Source organism: Aulostomus chinensis, chromosome 23, assembly GCF_037954235.1.
Source record: "Aulostomus chinensis isolate RoL2024-O1b breed Wild chromosome 23, RoL_Achi_v1.0, whole genome shotgun sequence".
Lineage (NCBI taxonomy): Eukaryota > Metazoa > Chordata > Actinopteri > Syngnathiformes > Aulostomidae > Aulostomus > Aulostomus chinensis.
Genome location: NC_141342.1, coordinates 10958218 through 10975698, shown reverse-complemented (window position 1 = coordinate 10975698; position 17481 = coordinate 10958218). Strand labels below are relative to the sequence as shown.

The following is a 17481-nucleotide window of genomic DNA, read 5'->3' as shown; positions in this document are numbered from 1 at the left end:
ACTTTCCCTCCCTGTGTGTGATGACCCAACCCCCTGTCCCACTGTGCCCCCCCTCACCCCCACCCCAGCACCCCCAGTGTCCCCTCGGGTCATGCTCTTTGGGGTCATCAAATCCCACCCTGCCCCCAACACCACTCTCCAACATAATCCAACGGAGCCAAAGAAGACATAATGAGCAGTGGGCTAATTGTGTGTGTGTGTGTGTGTGTGTGTGTGTGTGTGTGTGTGTGTGTGTGTGTGTGTGTCTCTGTGTCTGTGTGCCTGTGTGTGTGTTGGCTAGACAGAGGTTTGTTTTGGGGGTTGAGTTGTGTGTGTTGATTTTGCACCATTATCAGGAAAACACTTCTGGTGGTTATTAAAGACGCATAATAGTACTGGGACGTCAACATTATCAGCAGATAATGGCAACTTTGAATATATCAGTATCAGTGTGATGGCCAACCCTGTTCTATCGTAGCTCCTTTTTTAGTCATAGGAAATTATGAAGTATGATTTCTAGGCTTTTCCAGATGTTTTGGAAGTGAGGAAAAACATACATTTTTCACGTAAAATCATATCAACTCATTTTCATTGAATTAGATCATATCAGATAGAACTTTATTGATCCCGCAACAGGGAAATGTGTGTTACCACAGCTCAAATTACAGAAAGAAAGGAGAGACAAGTTAAATATACCAAAGAGAGGAGAAGAACATCATATACAGAGTTACATATGTACAAAACACTATGTACAAGACATCAAACATCCACAGTGTGCAATTATGGGTGGAGGGTTGGAGGTATTTAGATGAATAAATAAGTAAATAAATGATAAATATGTGTGTGTAAAGTGACTACAGTGGGGGGGGGGGGGGGTTGACGGAGGAGGTAAAAGTGTCCGAGTGACTCTCAGAGTCAAGAAGCGTTGTAGAGTCTCACTGTTGTTGGGATGTATGACTTGCGAAAGCGCTCCTTCCTGCAAGGATGTTTCAGTCTCTGACTGAAGGAGCTGCTCAGCGCACCCACGGTCTCATGCAGAGGGTGATGGGGGTTGTCCATGATGGATGTTAGCTTTGCTAACATCCTCCTCTCACCCACCACAACCACAGACTCAAGGGGACATCCCAGCGCTGAGCTAGACCTCCGCACCAGTTTGTCGATCCTGTTCCTGTCTCTGTCTGTGCATCCGCCCCCCCCCCCCCCCCCCAAGCAGGCTACTGCATAGAAGATGGCGGATGCAACAACAGAGTCACAAAAAGTTTTCAGCAGAGTCCTGAAGACTCCGAAGGACCTCAGTCTCCTCAACAGGTGGAGTCGACTCTGGTCCCTCTTGTACAGGACATCAGTGTTAGTGAACCAGTGCAGTTTGTTACTGAGGTGAACGCCCAGGTACTACGAGTCCACTGTCTCGATATCTTTTCCCTGGGTGTTCACCAGTGTAGTAGTAGTGTAGTTATACAGATAATATTGACATTGGTAAAATCAGACATGGATTAGGTCTCTTGTAAAAATATTGGACTGAAAATTAGATGTTAGCCAAAAAATAAATAAAAAAATCACGCACTTGTATTTGCCAAAGTTTTGTCAACATGGGTGGAAACTTAATAACATGCAACATGAAACCATTGCAGTCCAAACAGTTATCAACATATTATTAAGCCATAGCTTGTACACAGTACACACAGTTCTTTTTGATACTCTTTTTGTTTTAGTATTTGGGACATTGGTAACACTGAATACAGCCAGTATTCTCCAGAAATGTCCCACAATTTCTAGCGTCATTATTTTGCATGAATACATACTAGCTACTGCAAGAAGACAGAGTTAAATTGCAGGCAAGCCACAGCGGGTCAAAGAGCTAACATTCGGGTTTTTGGGAAAATTGAATTATGGCCTATTTTCAGTTGTTTCTTCTTTCCACTAAAATACCCCTTGGTAACAGTAAATTTACTATACAAAATATCATATAATTTCTGAATAATATCATACTGTGACTTCCTTGTCCACAATGCATACATTTTGGGTATCTCTTTACTAATGATGGGGCGGTTACACTCAGGAACATGAGCTGTACTATAAAGTGTTTATCGCGACATCCTCCCATTGTTGAATAAGTGTATCGTGTTTGTTAATTCAGACACGCTAGTTTTTAGCAAATGCATCAAACGTTCAACACTAACACCGTGAAACTATAATAACTAACTGGTAAACTGAGAACTGATATTAAATACTAATAAACATAACAGAATTATTCTCCTCTGTCACTGTGTCCATCGGCAACTGATGCTAGCGGGCTAGCGTGTTAGCTCACTTGCACATGCACCGCGGTGAACGAGAAGGGGCTTTACATTTGTTTCCCAAAGCCACGTGATGTGACCAGGATCTCCCTGGCTCATTCACTGTTTTTGTTTGTTTAGTTAATAGTTGATACGTCACACGTTGTCATTTTCGTGTGTGTGAATCATCACGACAAGATGGGATCAGCATGACATTTTGCTGATTATTCCTGTTCTTCTCCCTTTACATTTTTTTGATATTGAGTGTGAAATCGTGCTTTTTTTTCTGTTTTCTTGAACAGCGTTCTGTCCTACTTATGTCAGTTAAAAGCTGTTTCTGTCTCTTTTACCTAAAATCACCACACCCACTCCTTTATTCTTCCCACGGCAATCCTTCTATTTGTTGTCATGTATAAAATGCTGAAAGCAGCTTTTCTTGATCCTAGAAGTGTGTAGTCAGCGGATCCCAAATTGGACGGTAATCAGATCAGTTTGACAAATGACCAGTGACAAGCGCTGAACCCTGGAGGATGGGAGGAGTTGCTATGGGTCAGAGCTGTGGGGGTCAAAGGTCGGCTTTTCAGAACCGCTCAATCGAAGGGCGATTAAATCCCATCTTTGTGTGATTTCTCAGTGTAGTGAAGAGGTTCTATTGGATGCCACTGAATGTCTGCACTATGCTTGGTCGTAATACTGTATGCGACCGGATCCACATCAGTTTATTTTTTTTCACTACTGGATCGTTTGCCTGTCTTTGGATGGGGCTGAGCATGAAAACAGATTAATAGTGTCTGAAGCTAGTAGGAGAGACGTGAAAAAGCTAAACAACTGTGCCACCCATACCAAAGTACAGATTGTGTGTCTGTGCAAATGCAAAATCAACTTCAATTTCCTCCCAGCTCTCCAAATTAAATCTACAGACTAAACTGCTTCAAAATCCAACCATTCTCTTAGAATTTAGTGGAAGTGGCAGCAATTGAACTCTTTTTCAGTAATATAAATGAGAAAGGCTTCAGCTCCTATTTTTCTTCTTTTTTTGTTAATCCTTGATGTGTGTTATCTCATGTGTAAAGTATGTCGTCTTTGGGACGTCCTGTCTCTCTTTCTCTCTCTCTCTCCTTCTCTCTCTCTCTCGCTTTGTTTTCTTACGCCTGCCGTCCAAATTTCCATTACAAACATCTAACCCTGAGTGACCCTGTGCTTTCTGTGTGTGAAGAGGCCCTGATTAGCCTGCATACATGTGCAGATAGACTCAAAACCCTGAAGTTGGTAATAAGTATCGATGTGAGTGTATGTGTGTGTGTGTGTGCGCGCGTGCGTGTGTGAGCAAAGACAGAAAAGGTAGAGGTGCATTCATGCATACATGTGCATGTGTGAATGTGTCAGGACTATCCTCCATGCTCCAATTATTCAGCAACTTCCCGTATCCTCTCGTCGATCCCTGCCGTCTCGTTTGTCTGCAGGATGACACAGTTCACTGCAGAGAGACAGAGTCAGAGACAGACTGTCTTTTGTCTGTTTCAACTTCCTCTGTTCATTAGTCTTGGGCCATTTGAAGAAAATAAAACAAAAAAACAACCGAATGGAATTGTGGAGTAAATATTTATCACCCCTGCTATGCTTAGATTCCTAATATTCTTAGCAGAAAGAAAGGAAGGAAGCTACGCTGTCACCAGTTTCTGTAAAATACGAAGTAAAAGTAGCCCAAAATATGCATTATCGAAACCGAGGGCCTATAAAACACACTGGTTTCACTGGTTCACATTAAAACCCTCAGAAAAGTGCATTCTGTCGTCCAGCCCACCTGTTGTATACATTCAAATCCACCTGTTATCATGAGAACACGCGGCCGTGCACACCAGCACCCCCCGAGGGAAACGTGACATGATATCCCTGAAGTAAGAGGTGTGTGTGTGTGTGTGTGCGTGCCTGCGTGCGTGCGTGCGTGTGTGTGTGTGTGTGTGTGTGTGTGTGCATGTGTGTAATGGGGATGTTGGAAGGGAGGGGGTTGACTCAATGATGGAGCCAGGGAGACACCAAAATTTTTGGCGGTCCCCTTAAGGGTTTCCCCCTGAACAAAAGCCCCTCATTTGCAGCAGATGTATACATTTTTAAAAGACAGGTTCCATTGAAGAGATGGAGGAAACTTGAGTGCAGGTGTAGAGAGCAAAGGCAAGGGCATGCATGTATGTGTGTGTGTGTGTGTGTGTGTGTGTGTGTCTATGTGTGTGTGCATGTGTAAAGGCATTTTAAATTAGATCAAAAGGGGCTCATGGACGAGTTTCAGGTCACCACGTAGGCTGAATGGAGCTGATGAAAGATAGTGTGGGGGGGTGCGGCGTAAAAGAAGCTGCAGATTTAGATTTGGTGCGCAATTACGGTCAAACTGAGTCGCTATTCAGAGATTTTAATTATCTGGAGGGCTGCAATGTGAGGATTAAAGCTGAGGCTTGCAGAGGGACCATTATAGGACTCTCATGATGCCTTGATCTGATAATCTTAAATCCCATTTTGTCTCCCTCTTGCATTTTAAGCCTCATATGTATCGATTTTTGCATTTAAAGAACAATCAATCAAACATACACTGGCGTTTGCCATAAATATTCATTGTATATATATATATATATATATATATATATATATATATATATATATATATATATATATATATATATATGATTATGAAGGTAACACTCAGCTCTCACCTTTGGCTACAAACCTCACAGCATCCAGCTTTGGAGCTGTAATGTTTTATTAACCTCATTGAAGTTGAAATTTAACACGAGCTGACGACGTCAAGCTAAACCCCCGACCACGAGCCAGATTTGAAATCTCCGCGTGGAAAAGCTGAGATTTAGCACCTGTTGAGCTCTTTAGAATTTTTATGTGAAATACGATGTGAAATAGGAGATGTAAAAATGTAATCTCATCAGTCTCATTACTCCACTGAGTGAGCAGGGCGGTTTGAGGAACAGGGAGGGTTTTTTTTGTTTTTTTTGTGCATGTGGAGATAGCTCTAGGGGGGTCAGAGTATTGGCATGTGTCTATTGTCTGAGCAGACCCTCGTGTAGGGAGGGAGGGGGGTTTAAAGTTTAAAGTCTATATGTGTCTATGTGTGCAGGAAGGCTAATTACATTCTGCACAGCCAAGGATGACCTAGCTTGACCAAACTCAATTCACAAGAGGCGTAGGAGAAGGAGGAGGAGGAGGAGGAGGAGGAGGACGAAGAGAGGGAAGAGGAGGGAATTGAGTGCCGCCAGGAAACAAAAGAATGAAAAACTTGTCTTTTTGTGTTTTAGTTTGTTGCAGTTTGCATGTTTTGAGTTTCTACGTCTGTTGAAACGTGCCAGTCGGACGAGCATGAAATGTGATCTCTCTGCTTTTCCTCACTTGGGTGTTTGACCTTGACTGAGTTTGACACTTGAAGGCAGTTTTCTAGTTAATCTGCTGACAGAGGAGGGATAGAGTTTAAAACTAAATGCACAAGAAGGATTTTGTCACGTCACAACTACTTTGTTAACCGACAGTGCAATTTATACAACTGTGGTGTGTACATTTCAGGCCTCCAGTGCAAAAAGTTGAATGGAAATAACGGTTCAAATGAGATCATCCCGTGTTCCCTGACTTTCACGTCATACGTGTTGGCGATTTTATGGTTAATTATGAGATGCAATTGAAGAATTTCAAATTATAGTTCAGGAAATCAAAGCAACAAAGAGACAAGAGGGACAAAACTATGTACCTGGGCTATTTGTTCTTTCACTTTAAATCATTTTATTCATATTCAAGGAGAGGGAATGTCCCTGATGTCAGTTTTGTTATATATAAGTAGTTTTTTACTGAATGTCTGAAAGCTCGTCCGGAGGAGACCTTTCAGTTTGTATCAGCGAGTTTTTGAAAATAAAGTTAAATAGAACACAGAGGATTGAATGAATGTGACAGCAAGATATTTGATTACTTTTGTCTCATCAATGAATTTACGTCTACATTTTGTATTCATTTTTCATATTATTTTTGGAAGTTTTCGTATGTATTTTTTTATTCCGTTTTTTTTTTTTGCTTGTTTGTGTGTTAGTGAGTGCACGTTGAGGAGAGAGAACGGGAACCGTTTTCTTTCATGAGACACATTAAATTCCGTCGTATGGGAACACGTAAAGACGTTCAAGTCCTCATGATTCTGATTCTGACGCAAAAGAAATGCAATAAACGCTCACTATCAGTTTAATATCTCAGAATTTTCCAGAGAGAGTGACAATTCGTAAATTGCTTAATTGATGAGAGGAAGGCACTGCAACACATTTTCAGATTCAGAATATCTTTAAGTTACCGTAAGTTTTTTGTTTTTGTCTTTCATTTGGAAGGAGCTGATACAAGGTAAAGTTTTTCATTCACAATCCGAGTCTTTCGACTCTTAAGAGCGCAGGCCAAATCTGACCGCCAGAATTCTGCGTCCGCTCTTGACCGCCAAAATTTCCCTCTTTTGTAGTCCTCTCCATTGTATTCCAATAAGGGCATTCAAATGTGGATGTGGTCAAGAATGCCAACATCTGTCTTTCCTGTGGGCATATGTAAAACACTTCACCTATTGTCGATTTTGGAGGGATTCTGTCTCTTGTTAAGTTTCCCTCCAAACTGATTCGGCCAATTAGAAGATGTTGAGGGGGTGGGGGAGTAACACACAAGACAGACAGCGGTGAACCTCTGTCTGACCTCCCACTGGGCTCAAACAACACTACTTATCAACCCCGTCAGGCTTGAAGCATTACTTTTGCACCGTTGGGCTTCTGATAACAATACGTCTAGTTAGATTACAAATCGTAGGCTTGGAAGATGCTCTGCTTAATTGCAGCTAATGAGAGTCATAAACGTGAAGTGAAAGGAAGCGGGGAGAAGCTGAACAAAAAAAAAGCAGGTTTCCCTCCAAAAAAAAACAAGACAGACCACACCAGTCACAGACCTGATTTTGCATCTAAATGTCAAGGCAACTCGTGACGAGCTCAACCACTCACGCGCGCATACACGCACACACACACACACACACACACACACACACACACACACACACACACACACGCTCAATCTGGCTACAATCAAAAAGCTGTGGCGCAGCCTGCAGATGCTTTGCAGATCAAATTTACCCTCAAACCTTCAGGAAACTTCCTGTGCATTCTGCGGTGACTGCGGTTTGTTTTTCATATTCTTTTTTTCTTTTTTTCTCATCTGTTGTTCCCCGTCTGCTGCTCCCGATCAAACTGTGACTGTCTCAAAGTAAAATCTTTTGACTTTACTGGTGGCAACGTTGTGTGAAGAACCACTTAAAAGAGTCTGGCCTGTTTACCCTCCAGCTAAACTATTCCCTTGTGTGCTTTTGACACTGAGGAATGTCAGAATCAACATAAAGGACATCAAGGTTGGCTGAACTGTTGACGCTGTCCCTGTTTAAGCTCAGTTCAATGACTCACTTTATCTGTTAAACTGAGATAAGGGATTGGATCTGTGGGAGTATTTCATCACTTTCATCCAAAACTGCACTTTAAAGAGGTAGGTAAACCAGAAAAAAAAATCGACTTGAACTGAACTCATCATTAATTTTCCATTTTAAAAAAATGATGAAGTTTGACATTCGCAAACAAAGAAAAGACAAAAACACAAAGGAGAACTGAAAGTCTCCAGAAATATTATAGAGGAGCACTTCAAGCTGTGCCGCGAAACAGCCACGTTCAGTTCCAACCATGAAGAAACAGCACTGTTTTACCATTAACGCCACATCTTTTTTCTTTTTTTTTACCTTAAAGCAAAATGGCACAAAAGATATTTCTCAAGTGACTCCATAACAATGGAAATAAAGAATTGACTGGATTGGTGCACATCAAGGGCCATTCCAGACACCTGCAGCCTCTTCCCTTCATTTAGCTAATGAAAAGTCCTGAGGGCACACAGCTGTGACCTCTGACCTCCCCCCCACCACTATAATTAGGTTATATTTGGAGTTGCTGAACACAAAAAAAGTAGATAATCAAAGTAATGACAGAAATGATATGAATGGCTAAGAGAGGGTTTGAGGAAGGAATGTTCCGGACAGTGCTTTTAAGAGATGCATGAAAATGATGAATGAGGCTCCAGAAGCCAATGTGACAGTTCCAAAAGAAACATACAGCGAGTGTGAGTGTGTATACTCACACACAAAAAAGTGTCAACTGGGACGTGATCCCAGCTGCCATATGTGAATCTCTGGTGGCGTACGTCAAAATAACGATCTAATTCTTCAGATTCATCTGATCTACCAAGATGTTTACTCCCTGCACGAGTTATTTGAGATCCCGATGGAGACGATTAAAGCGCACATGAGTGTATTGTGACAGCGCAGCTAAGTGATCCATTACATGTTTAGAAAAGCGTTAGAGAGCATTCTCAGGGTGTTTCTGTGCGTTTCCAGCTGTGTTTGCTATCAGCCCTCTCTTGACTGTTTATCTGGTGTAGGGCCCTCTTGTATTCAGTTTCCCACTGGGCTTTACTGTAAAGTACACACACACACACACACACACACACAAGCCAAGATGAGAGGCGAAAAGAGAAATTTTACTGTCATACAAACAAACGCAGGCACAATCGGGATCCTGAGAAAGTAGAATGAGAAAGCAGGTGTCAGTTTTCGCGTGTGGCTCTCACGGGGGTTCGGAGGGTAAATAGCAACACGAGTTGTTTTTTTCCGAGCTCCTGCGATGAAGCCGCTTCTCACAGCCACGGGTCGCTATTCGACTCTGGCTGCAGACTCACCTGCACGATGAGGTGGGAAAAGGCCAGTTTCACTGCTCTCACTGACTCATCACAACCTAGCGTGGAGGCAGGGAGCAGGTTAGTTAGCCATGACGGCTATAAGGTAGGCTGACCTTGTTCAGAAGAGACGCTGAGCTTTCAAGATGTGGGCAAATATTCGCCATTTCCATTTGACCAATGGAATTTGATGCTTTGAGAGCCAAGGGTAAAGAAATAATCCACGATACGACTCTCAGGAAGGTTGTATTCTCACTCAAATTAGTCCAGACATTTTGGAATGGCACGTGAGTCTTGCACCCAGACGATCAAGATTTTTCATATCAACAAAAAGCATTAACTGAAGCACTCTTTTTTTCCCGTGACCAACTCAAACACAAGACGCAGCACAATGCAGTGAAGGTGAGGGCGTCTTTCCATACCAGCGTGGACAGACAGACTAACAAGGCCTAAGATGTCGCGACCAGCAGATACATGACACTGTGAAGGAAAACAAACAGCAGCAATGTCAAATTAACTTAATTACCATGAAGGTGGCATGAGAAGTTTTTGAAAAAATCTGGGAAAGAGGACATTAGTCCGTCTTGTGGAGTTTAAGCTACGCAGGGTAATTTAGAATCTTTGCAGCCAGCCGGTTCTCCTTGGTGCTGGAAGGGTCATAGAAGGCTTGCAAACAAAATTCCTAAACTCTTTGCTCATTTAAATCTTGATCTAAAATGTCAGAAACTTTGTGTTCAAAGGCAAAGTTCAGATCAACAACTGCAACATTCCAACACATCGTGAAGTCAGTTGGAGAAGCGCACTTGGAGATTTGACAAGATACGGGAGTCCATGCAAATGGTTTCTCTCTGCAGCATTCTAAAACTTTTAGTTCACCAGTTGCATGGTGAGTCCCCAGAGACTGGAAAAACAAGACTGTTACCGGGAGTTTGTTCCAAATTGTAATTTTACTTCAAACGTGTGTATATAACCCTAAAAATATGAGTCAGTATAAAAGCACCATCCCTCCTTCATACTCAAGCTGCCTGCATTTGATTTTTAACTTGGATTAAACCCAACATGAAGCAGTATTTGGTTCGGTAAAAGAACAACTACAACAAAAACACTTGTTGGATATTTCTGAATTGCTCAAAGAAACAATGACATTTATAAAGGAGGTTCTTTTTGTGCCGGTGACAGCGAGAAACGACAGCGAGAGACAGCTACATCATGTCAAGGTCCTGTAAATACTGGTGACGCCACACTGTCACTACATCCTCTCTGTGTTTACACACACACACACACACACACACACACACACACACACACACACACACACACACACACATACACAGACACAGCATAATACAGGATCCAAGCAAATAGACACAGTTCTGACACGTGCATGCAAACTCTCGTATGCGTACAGCAGCTCTGTTTGAAGACGCTCTCATTGGCATGCAGGTGACATAACAACCGACACCAAATGTGGTTCAGTGATGAAAGTGTGAGGACAATCTAACAGTGTGTCATTGTTCTGGATTCAGAACGGAAACAGGCCGGTCTGACGGTTCACACACTCACACTGACCTTCAGTTAACACAGCGTTTTACTGCAGTTCTTTACACTGATACTTCATTTGGGATTCAATGATGCGATCAAGTGTGATGAAGGTTTCTAAAGCTGCCATTTTGTGTTTCTGCTCTTTTAGATTTGGACACTTTGTCAGATACATCAGTGCACATGTATTCATACACATTTATTATAAGATGGCACAATACAAGACAATAGCACAAACACAGACACACACACACACTCACTCTTTGTGTCCCTGGCATGACCTCTTCCAGTCTGGCTATTTTGGATTTGACAGTCTAAGCTAGCCAGACTATAGTTGAGGTCATGCCAGGATCACAAAACGCACGTGTGTGTGTGTGTGTGTGTGTGTGTGTGTGTGTGTGTGTGTGTGCGCGCGCGCGCTATTGTTTAATGAGAGGTGTATGAATATGTATGCACTGATATATTTGACTAAATTTCAGTCTTGATGTCTGAAAAGGGTGCACACGTGGGTCCTCTGACGTATGCGTGAAGTCCATAACTAAATTTGGGCACAAATGTATTCATTTTTCTTTGACTGGGTCGTGCCCCCCCCCACCCCCCCCCTGAAAAAAAAAAAATCCCTTGGCTCTTTAAACTTGCTGCTTTGAAATGTCCTCCAGAAAACAAAGTGCCGTCCTACTGCAGACAATAAAGCAGCTGGATTTCTGCACATGTGCCTTTGTGTTGGTCTGAGCACTTGTCATAACTCCATCACTAGTCCTAGACCTTCATCACCCACACATGCAAACACACACCAAAAGTCACTGGCTCGAGGAGACGGATGATGGTGTTTACACAAAAGAATATTTGATTTGGTTATAAATACCGCGACATGAAAGAGAAGCCCAGCAGGGTGAAGGTCAGAGGGCTCGACAAACGGAGGTCAAATCCTCGTCACCGTCATATGAGAAGCTTTTAAAAAATCAAGTTAGCACCACTCAACTGTGACCGAGGCTTTATGTCTGCTCCGTCTGATGACCCAAATCTTACGAGCAGGATATCTGACAGAGATTCATAAGCAGATGAATTAGAGAAAACTTCTCTCAAATATAAAGTTTTCCAAAATTATGAAAAAATAGGCCGTTAATCCAAAATCTGTCAAGCTATTGCAACCTCACCCAAGATGAGGGGAAAACACAATTATTATTATTATTAAAAGTAGTCCCTTTGTGCCTCTTAAGGTACATTTAAGGCTTTAAAAAGACATTTTATAAATGAAAATAAGGATAAACACCCTATAATATATACACAGTATTTTACTAGGATTTGTTCCAAGAAAGTTGAACTGTTTTCATATGAATTGACTGCCTGTTCATATTAGTGAGTTTATGTACACACATTTACCCACATACACACTTCAGTTCATTTATTTTGGTCAGATTTATACAGTAAGAATGAAATAAGAATGAAAGAAAGAGTCACAGATATACAGACTTTTTGTTGTTCTTCGTTTATTTTATTTTATTTATTTATTTTTGGAGGTAAAGCATGTGATATATTTTGTTTTGGGAATAAACAATGCATATATCAGTTGGTTTGTGACAACATCAACAAAATCATCAAGACGGTAGTTGATGTGTTGCATACTTGTGCACCCTGACTCACTGCTGGGCTCAGACGCCCCCCTCCCGTATGTGAGCGGTTTAAAGTTTCTCTCGCCGGCCTCTGATTGGTTGGAAGTTTCACTGAGGGGGAATAACTTCAGAGGTCGGCGTGCTTCCTTGACGCACAGCAGCGCAGGCAGTTGTGAAGCGAAGTCCCGCGGTATTCTCTTATCTCAGACATCCGAGTAAGAGGATACAACGCTATGGATGCTATCAGAGACAGGATTAGATCTGTTTTATAGAGGGATTTAACTGTCACGGTACAGGGATTTGGAGCTTTGGAATTATCTTTTTTTTTTCCCCTGCCTTTTTTTATTCGCATCCATTACATCCGAAGATGCCTGGTTTTGGGATTAATACTATTTGGATTTTAATTTTGGTCATTTTTGACGCGGTTCTGTCAAACTACTCCGAAGACCAGTGCAGCTGGAGAGGCAGGCAAGTACTTCATGCATCTTTGAGTCGAATATCAGAGGAGCTCCGGGTGTTTTGGTTTGTTTAGGAGAGACACGGATTGACCTTTGGCAGGACAATGCGCGTTTGCATGCAACATGTTGAGACTTGCCGTTGCAGCCGACGTAAAGGTTTGCAGAGCTCTGCTGCGATTGCGCCTCCAGGCTGTCTGCAGGAGGTTGGAGGGTCCAGACAACCCGGAGACTGAGGGATTAATTCAGACTACCAGAGAGCCCTCTTGAGGGACTGTAGCTCTGCAGTGTTAAATACTCGCAGAGAATTTTCAGATTTGGAATATACTTAAAGTTAAATAAACTTAAGTGGCCCTATGATGCTGCGAGGGGTCCGTTGCTCCATTCTGCCAACAGGCGGCGCCTTTTCTTACTAGATAAAACTTAGTCATCCTTGAGGGGAAATGCAGGAATGTCAGTGTACTGATTGTTAATTACCTGTGTGGACACATTCAATTTTAACACTCCTCTTCCTCCCTCCTTCAGTGGTTTGTCTCAGCAGCAAGGCAGCGTGGAGCAGATCTCCCTCCACTGCTCTGAGGGCACTCTGGAGTGGCTGTATCCCAAAGGAGCTCTGCGCCTCACCCTGTCACCCCGCCTGCCCTCTGTGGCGGTGGGGCCCGGCGGCAGCAGCTCTGGTCTGATCACAGCCTGTGTCAAGCCCTCTGAGGAGTTCCACGGAGCGCAGCTCTACCTGGAGAGGGATGGGGTCCTGGAGCTCCTGGTTGGAGATCGCCTAGAGTCTTCACCCCCACCTAGGGTTCGCTGCTTCAGCCGCCTTCCAGGAGAAAGGGTGGCTCTCTTCCTGCAAGCTACACCTCACCAGGATATCAGCCGGCGCATTGCCACCTTCCGCTATGAGCTGAGAGGGGACTGGACTGCTCGCCTGTCGCTGGACTCCAACCCCATCAGCAACGTTGGTGAGTTATTGGGGTCGTCAGCCACACTGGGCTGAGCAAGGCTGCACCGGGTTAAACAGAACCAGACTCAGTGATTTTCTTTTGAATTTGTGAATATAGTCAGTACTTCACTTGGTTGCCTTGGAATTACAGAGGAACTCTGGCTTCTATTAGAGAGAAATGGAATTCAGCCTGGGAGACAGAAATCCACATTTCTGTTGCGTGTGAACAAGTCAGACCTGCGTGCCTCCTTCGAAAGTTCATGTCAGACTTCTTGTTCTTTATTTTTATTTAAAAACAACCCCCAAACTGTGGTCCAAGCTCTTTTTCTTCCTTCCTTTAAGTTGTGGGAAATGCAAAGTTGTATTCCACCACTGATGATATCATATACCATGAAATCCTCTCTGTGTATGATCCATAATTCATACCAGGCCTCTGTGGGCGGGTTGGGCTTTCCAAGGCTCATGCAGAGTGCAGTGAGGAGGAAGTGGCCAAACTTTCCCCAGAGGCGTGCTGGTTTGGAGTAGGAGGGGGGGTGGGGGGGACAAAAGCACAGTATGTGGGGCCTTCTCCAGAGTCCAGAGCCCTTTGAATGGGTGCCGCATGAGCATTCTGGGATTACTGCTGTCACCTAGGAGACGGGGAGGCCTCTACCCAGCTGAGATGCTCCCCTCTTTTGTTGAGCCGCCTCTCTGTTGGGAGACTTGTCTGTAGGAGTGTACTCCCCCCTCTGCATGTCTCTCTCTCTCTCCACCCCCCCCCCCGTGCACACACGCACACACACACACACACACACACACACACACACACACTGGTTAGGTTTGGAAGGGGGTTTGCTGGGCACAAGAGAGGAAAGAATCTCATTTATCAAGAGGTTTTCTCTATGGAGGAGAATGTGTGGGGTGGGCAAGGGGCCTCCAATGAACCTCAAGGAGAACTTTAAAAAAAATACCAAAAGATTTTTTTTTTCCACCCAAAGTTAAGTCATTCAAACAGCCAGATTTTTTTTTGGGGGGGGGGGGGTCAACAGCATCGGATGCACTTAAATATTCTTTATTTTCTAAATGTTTTGCAGGCAGGAAGGGCAGTTGTTTTATGAGAAGAGGAACTATGGTCCTTAAAGCTATCTTTGAAACCCCCCCCCCCTCACACTCCCTCCTCTTGGCCCCTGTCTATCAGGCTTTGATGAGGTGTGACTGTAGACACCAAAGACAGCTTTTTTGGGGGGGGGGGGGGGTTCATTTGGCTTTTAAACGGTCTGAGTAGGAAGAGCCTTACACCTTAAAGCTCCACCAGTCCTCCTCCGACACCTATAAAAGCAGCAGCTGTCTCCCTCTCTGTCGTCACTCATCTATGCATGCAGATTTAGGACTGAATTCTTTTATCTGGTTGTTGATTTCCAGCAGTGGAGTGAGCGTACTTGCACATGGGTGTTCTGAGAGTTATACCAGGTCAGCGACTGATTCTCCCTCCTTTTTTCTCCAGATGCATGCAGACCCTGCAACAACACCGAGATTCTGATGGCCGTCTGTACCAGCGACTTCGGTAAGTTACCTTTCTGGACATGTAGAAACACAGCAAAGCAAGAATGAAATGTTACTGTCACACACCCTCTCCTCTAACGCAGTCAGGATTAACGTATTTAACCAGACCACCAAGCACCAGCTGGAAGAAATAGAAGAATAGAAAGAAATGATTTCGACTCAGGATCTACAAAACGGTTGTGTCAAATCGGTTTAACGGCAGCGCACCCTAGTGCCTCCAAATCCCCTCTTCTAAAAAGTGCAAAGGTTAAAGGTGAAAGAATAGCTCTCTGCACCCCCCCCCCCCATCACACTCAGAGGAACCTCTCCTGAAGACACTGTAATGGATTAATCCTACCCCCCAAGAGAAAGAGCAGTGGACTAATCTGGAGGCCTACGATTGAGTTGTAATGGAACTGAAGGGAAGTTCAGCTGGTAACAAAAGTTAGAAGGATTAGTGAACAGAGTTGGACTTTGGGTGGCTTTTACCACCTCGTTAGCTGACGTGGGACAACACACTGACGCTAAAATGAATCGTCTCGTCTGTCCACAGTGGTACGAGGCAACATCAGGTCAGTCGAGGAGGATGAGAACCTGCGAGCTGCAGTGATCAAGGTCAGTGCCACCCGGGTGTTTCGTCAGAAGTACACCCTGTTCACTGGCAACAGCCGCCTGACCAGCCGCGGGGAGATCCGGACTCTTCTGCAGTGTGGCGTCAAACCTGGGCCTGGCAGCTTCCTTTTCACAGGTCGAGTCCACTTTGGGGAGGCTTGGTTGGGCTGCGCTCCCCGTTACAAAGACTTCCAGCAGGCTTACACCACAGCTAAAGCGGCCCAGCAGATCCCCTGTGAACTGCCTGTAGACTGAGTTCAATCTGTCCAGCTGCTTGTCTGCTGCTCAGAACCACGGCTGGACTGATTGGCCGGTCACTCTCAGCTCTGTTCTGTGTTTTGAAGAAAGCCACGATGGGCAACTGTAGGCTCGCGAGGCCACGGTGCCACTGACGGATATCGTCTTCCAAAGGGCAGAGGCGTGAAATGGACTTCATCTATTTCAGTGCAATATGCAGTCAGCGGGTCCCACGTGGAGCTGAGGGACGTAGTTGAGATGAAGACAGTATGTACACTCAGTAATGCCTTCGTGCAGGCTTAGAGACTTGAAAAGCTTTCCGTTTGGGACAAATTAAGTTAAGCCATTAATTCAGGCCAATTGAGAGTCAACTCAGGAAAATCTATGAAAAAAAGTTCAACAAAAAAGCTTCTTATCCCACTGAGGACATTCGTAGGTAGATGTCCGGGTGGTCTAAGAGTTCAAAATTCCTTCCCAGTGTTCAGAAAATGTCTGGCCTACATTTTTAGCAGCCAGATAGCGACAGGAGTGTTCACTGTGGCCCTCCTGTTACTGTTAATAATGAGATTACGAACAAGGAACTTAAAAAAAAAACAACTATATTTGCACTGTTAAAGGAAAGGGAATGATCTGGAAAGTGATGCTGCAAGCACTGAAAACCAAATAATAATAAAAAAAAGCAACTATATGTAGCATAGTGGAGCAATTAAGAATTTAATATATGTACAGATAATGCGAGCACATATACTACACAATAGTGACAAAAAGTTAAGGCAGACCTGAGCAGGTTTCACAGCTTACAACTAGTGCTGAAAGCATTTTCACATTGTAGCCAATTCTGAGATTTTGCTTCACTGAGGCGACGTAGGCGTTTGTTAAAAAAACAAAAAAGAGATTCAGTCATTTAATAAAACACCGCAGTTTAATATGCTTCGTTTCACTCGCCTTGCAATATCACTGCTAACTATCCCACTGTATTTGACTGAGAGATAACTATTGAAAATATGTTGGAGTTCAGTCGCAACAGCCAAAGCTGTTCGTCGTCACGTCGTTCACCGTTCTCTTCTGCTGCTGCCGCCGCCGCCGCCACGCGTTGTCTCGAATTCACTCTTCTCACTGCTTCTTGGTTTATTTTCGTGTTGTGAAACAGAACTTCACCTTTGTATAATCAGAAACTAACGACAACGGCCGTTTGGTGGTATTCTACTCTGTAAAAATACATAAAAACATGAACCCAAGGGCAAGGCTGGCTCAAGAGAACCACACAAATATGCATTAAATGTATAAAAAGATGTTCTGTTGAATGATTTTATGTCTAATGTGCACTATATCAACAAGGAGAGGAGGTCATACCAAATTACCCTGATGTGCTGAAGCGGTATGTCTGAATTGTGTACACTGCCATGTTGTTTCTATGTGAATATCAATGTGAATGTAAATATGTTAATAAGAAATTCTAGAAACATAGGCTTGAAAATGGCCTGTGTGTGTGTGTGTGGGGGGGGGGGGGTGTCTCAGTATTGTTGATTATTTGT

At 43.6% G+C, this 17481-nt stretch overlaps 1 protein-coding gene across 1 annotated transcript; it reads left to right on the top strand.

The window, feature by feature from the left end:
* The first annotated feature begins 12319 nt into the window (after positions 1-12319).
* On the top strand, positions 12320-17481 carry metrn (meteorin, glial cell differentiation regulator). Its single transcript, XM_086195084.1, has 4 exons — positions 12320-12649; positions 13162-13595; positions 15060-15119; positions 15651-17481. Exons 1-4 carry the CDS (start codon positions 12549-12551, stop codon positions 15962-15964), a joined length of 909 nt encoding a protein of 302 aa, XP_086051210.1. The 5' UTR covers positions 12320-12548; the 3' UTR covers positions 15965-17481.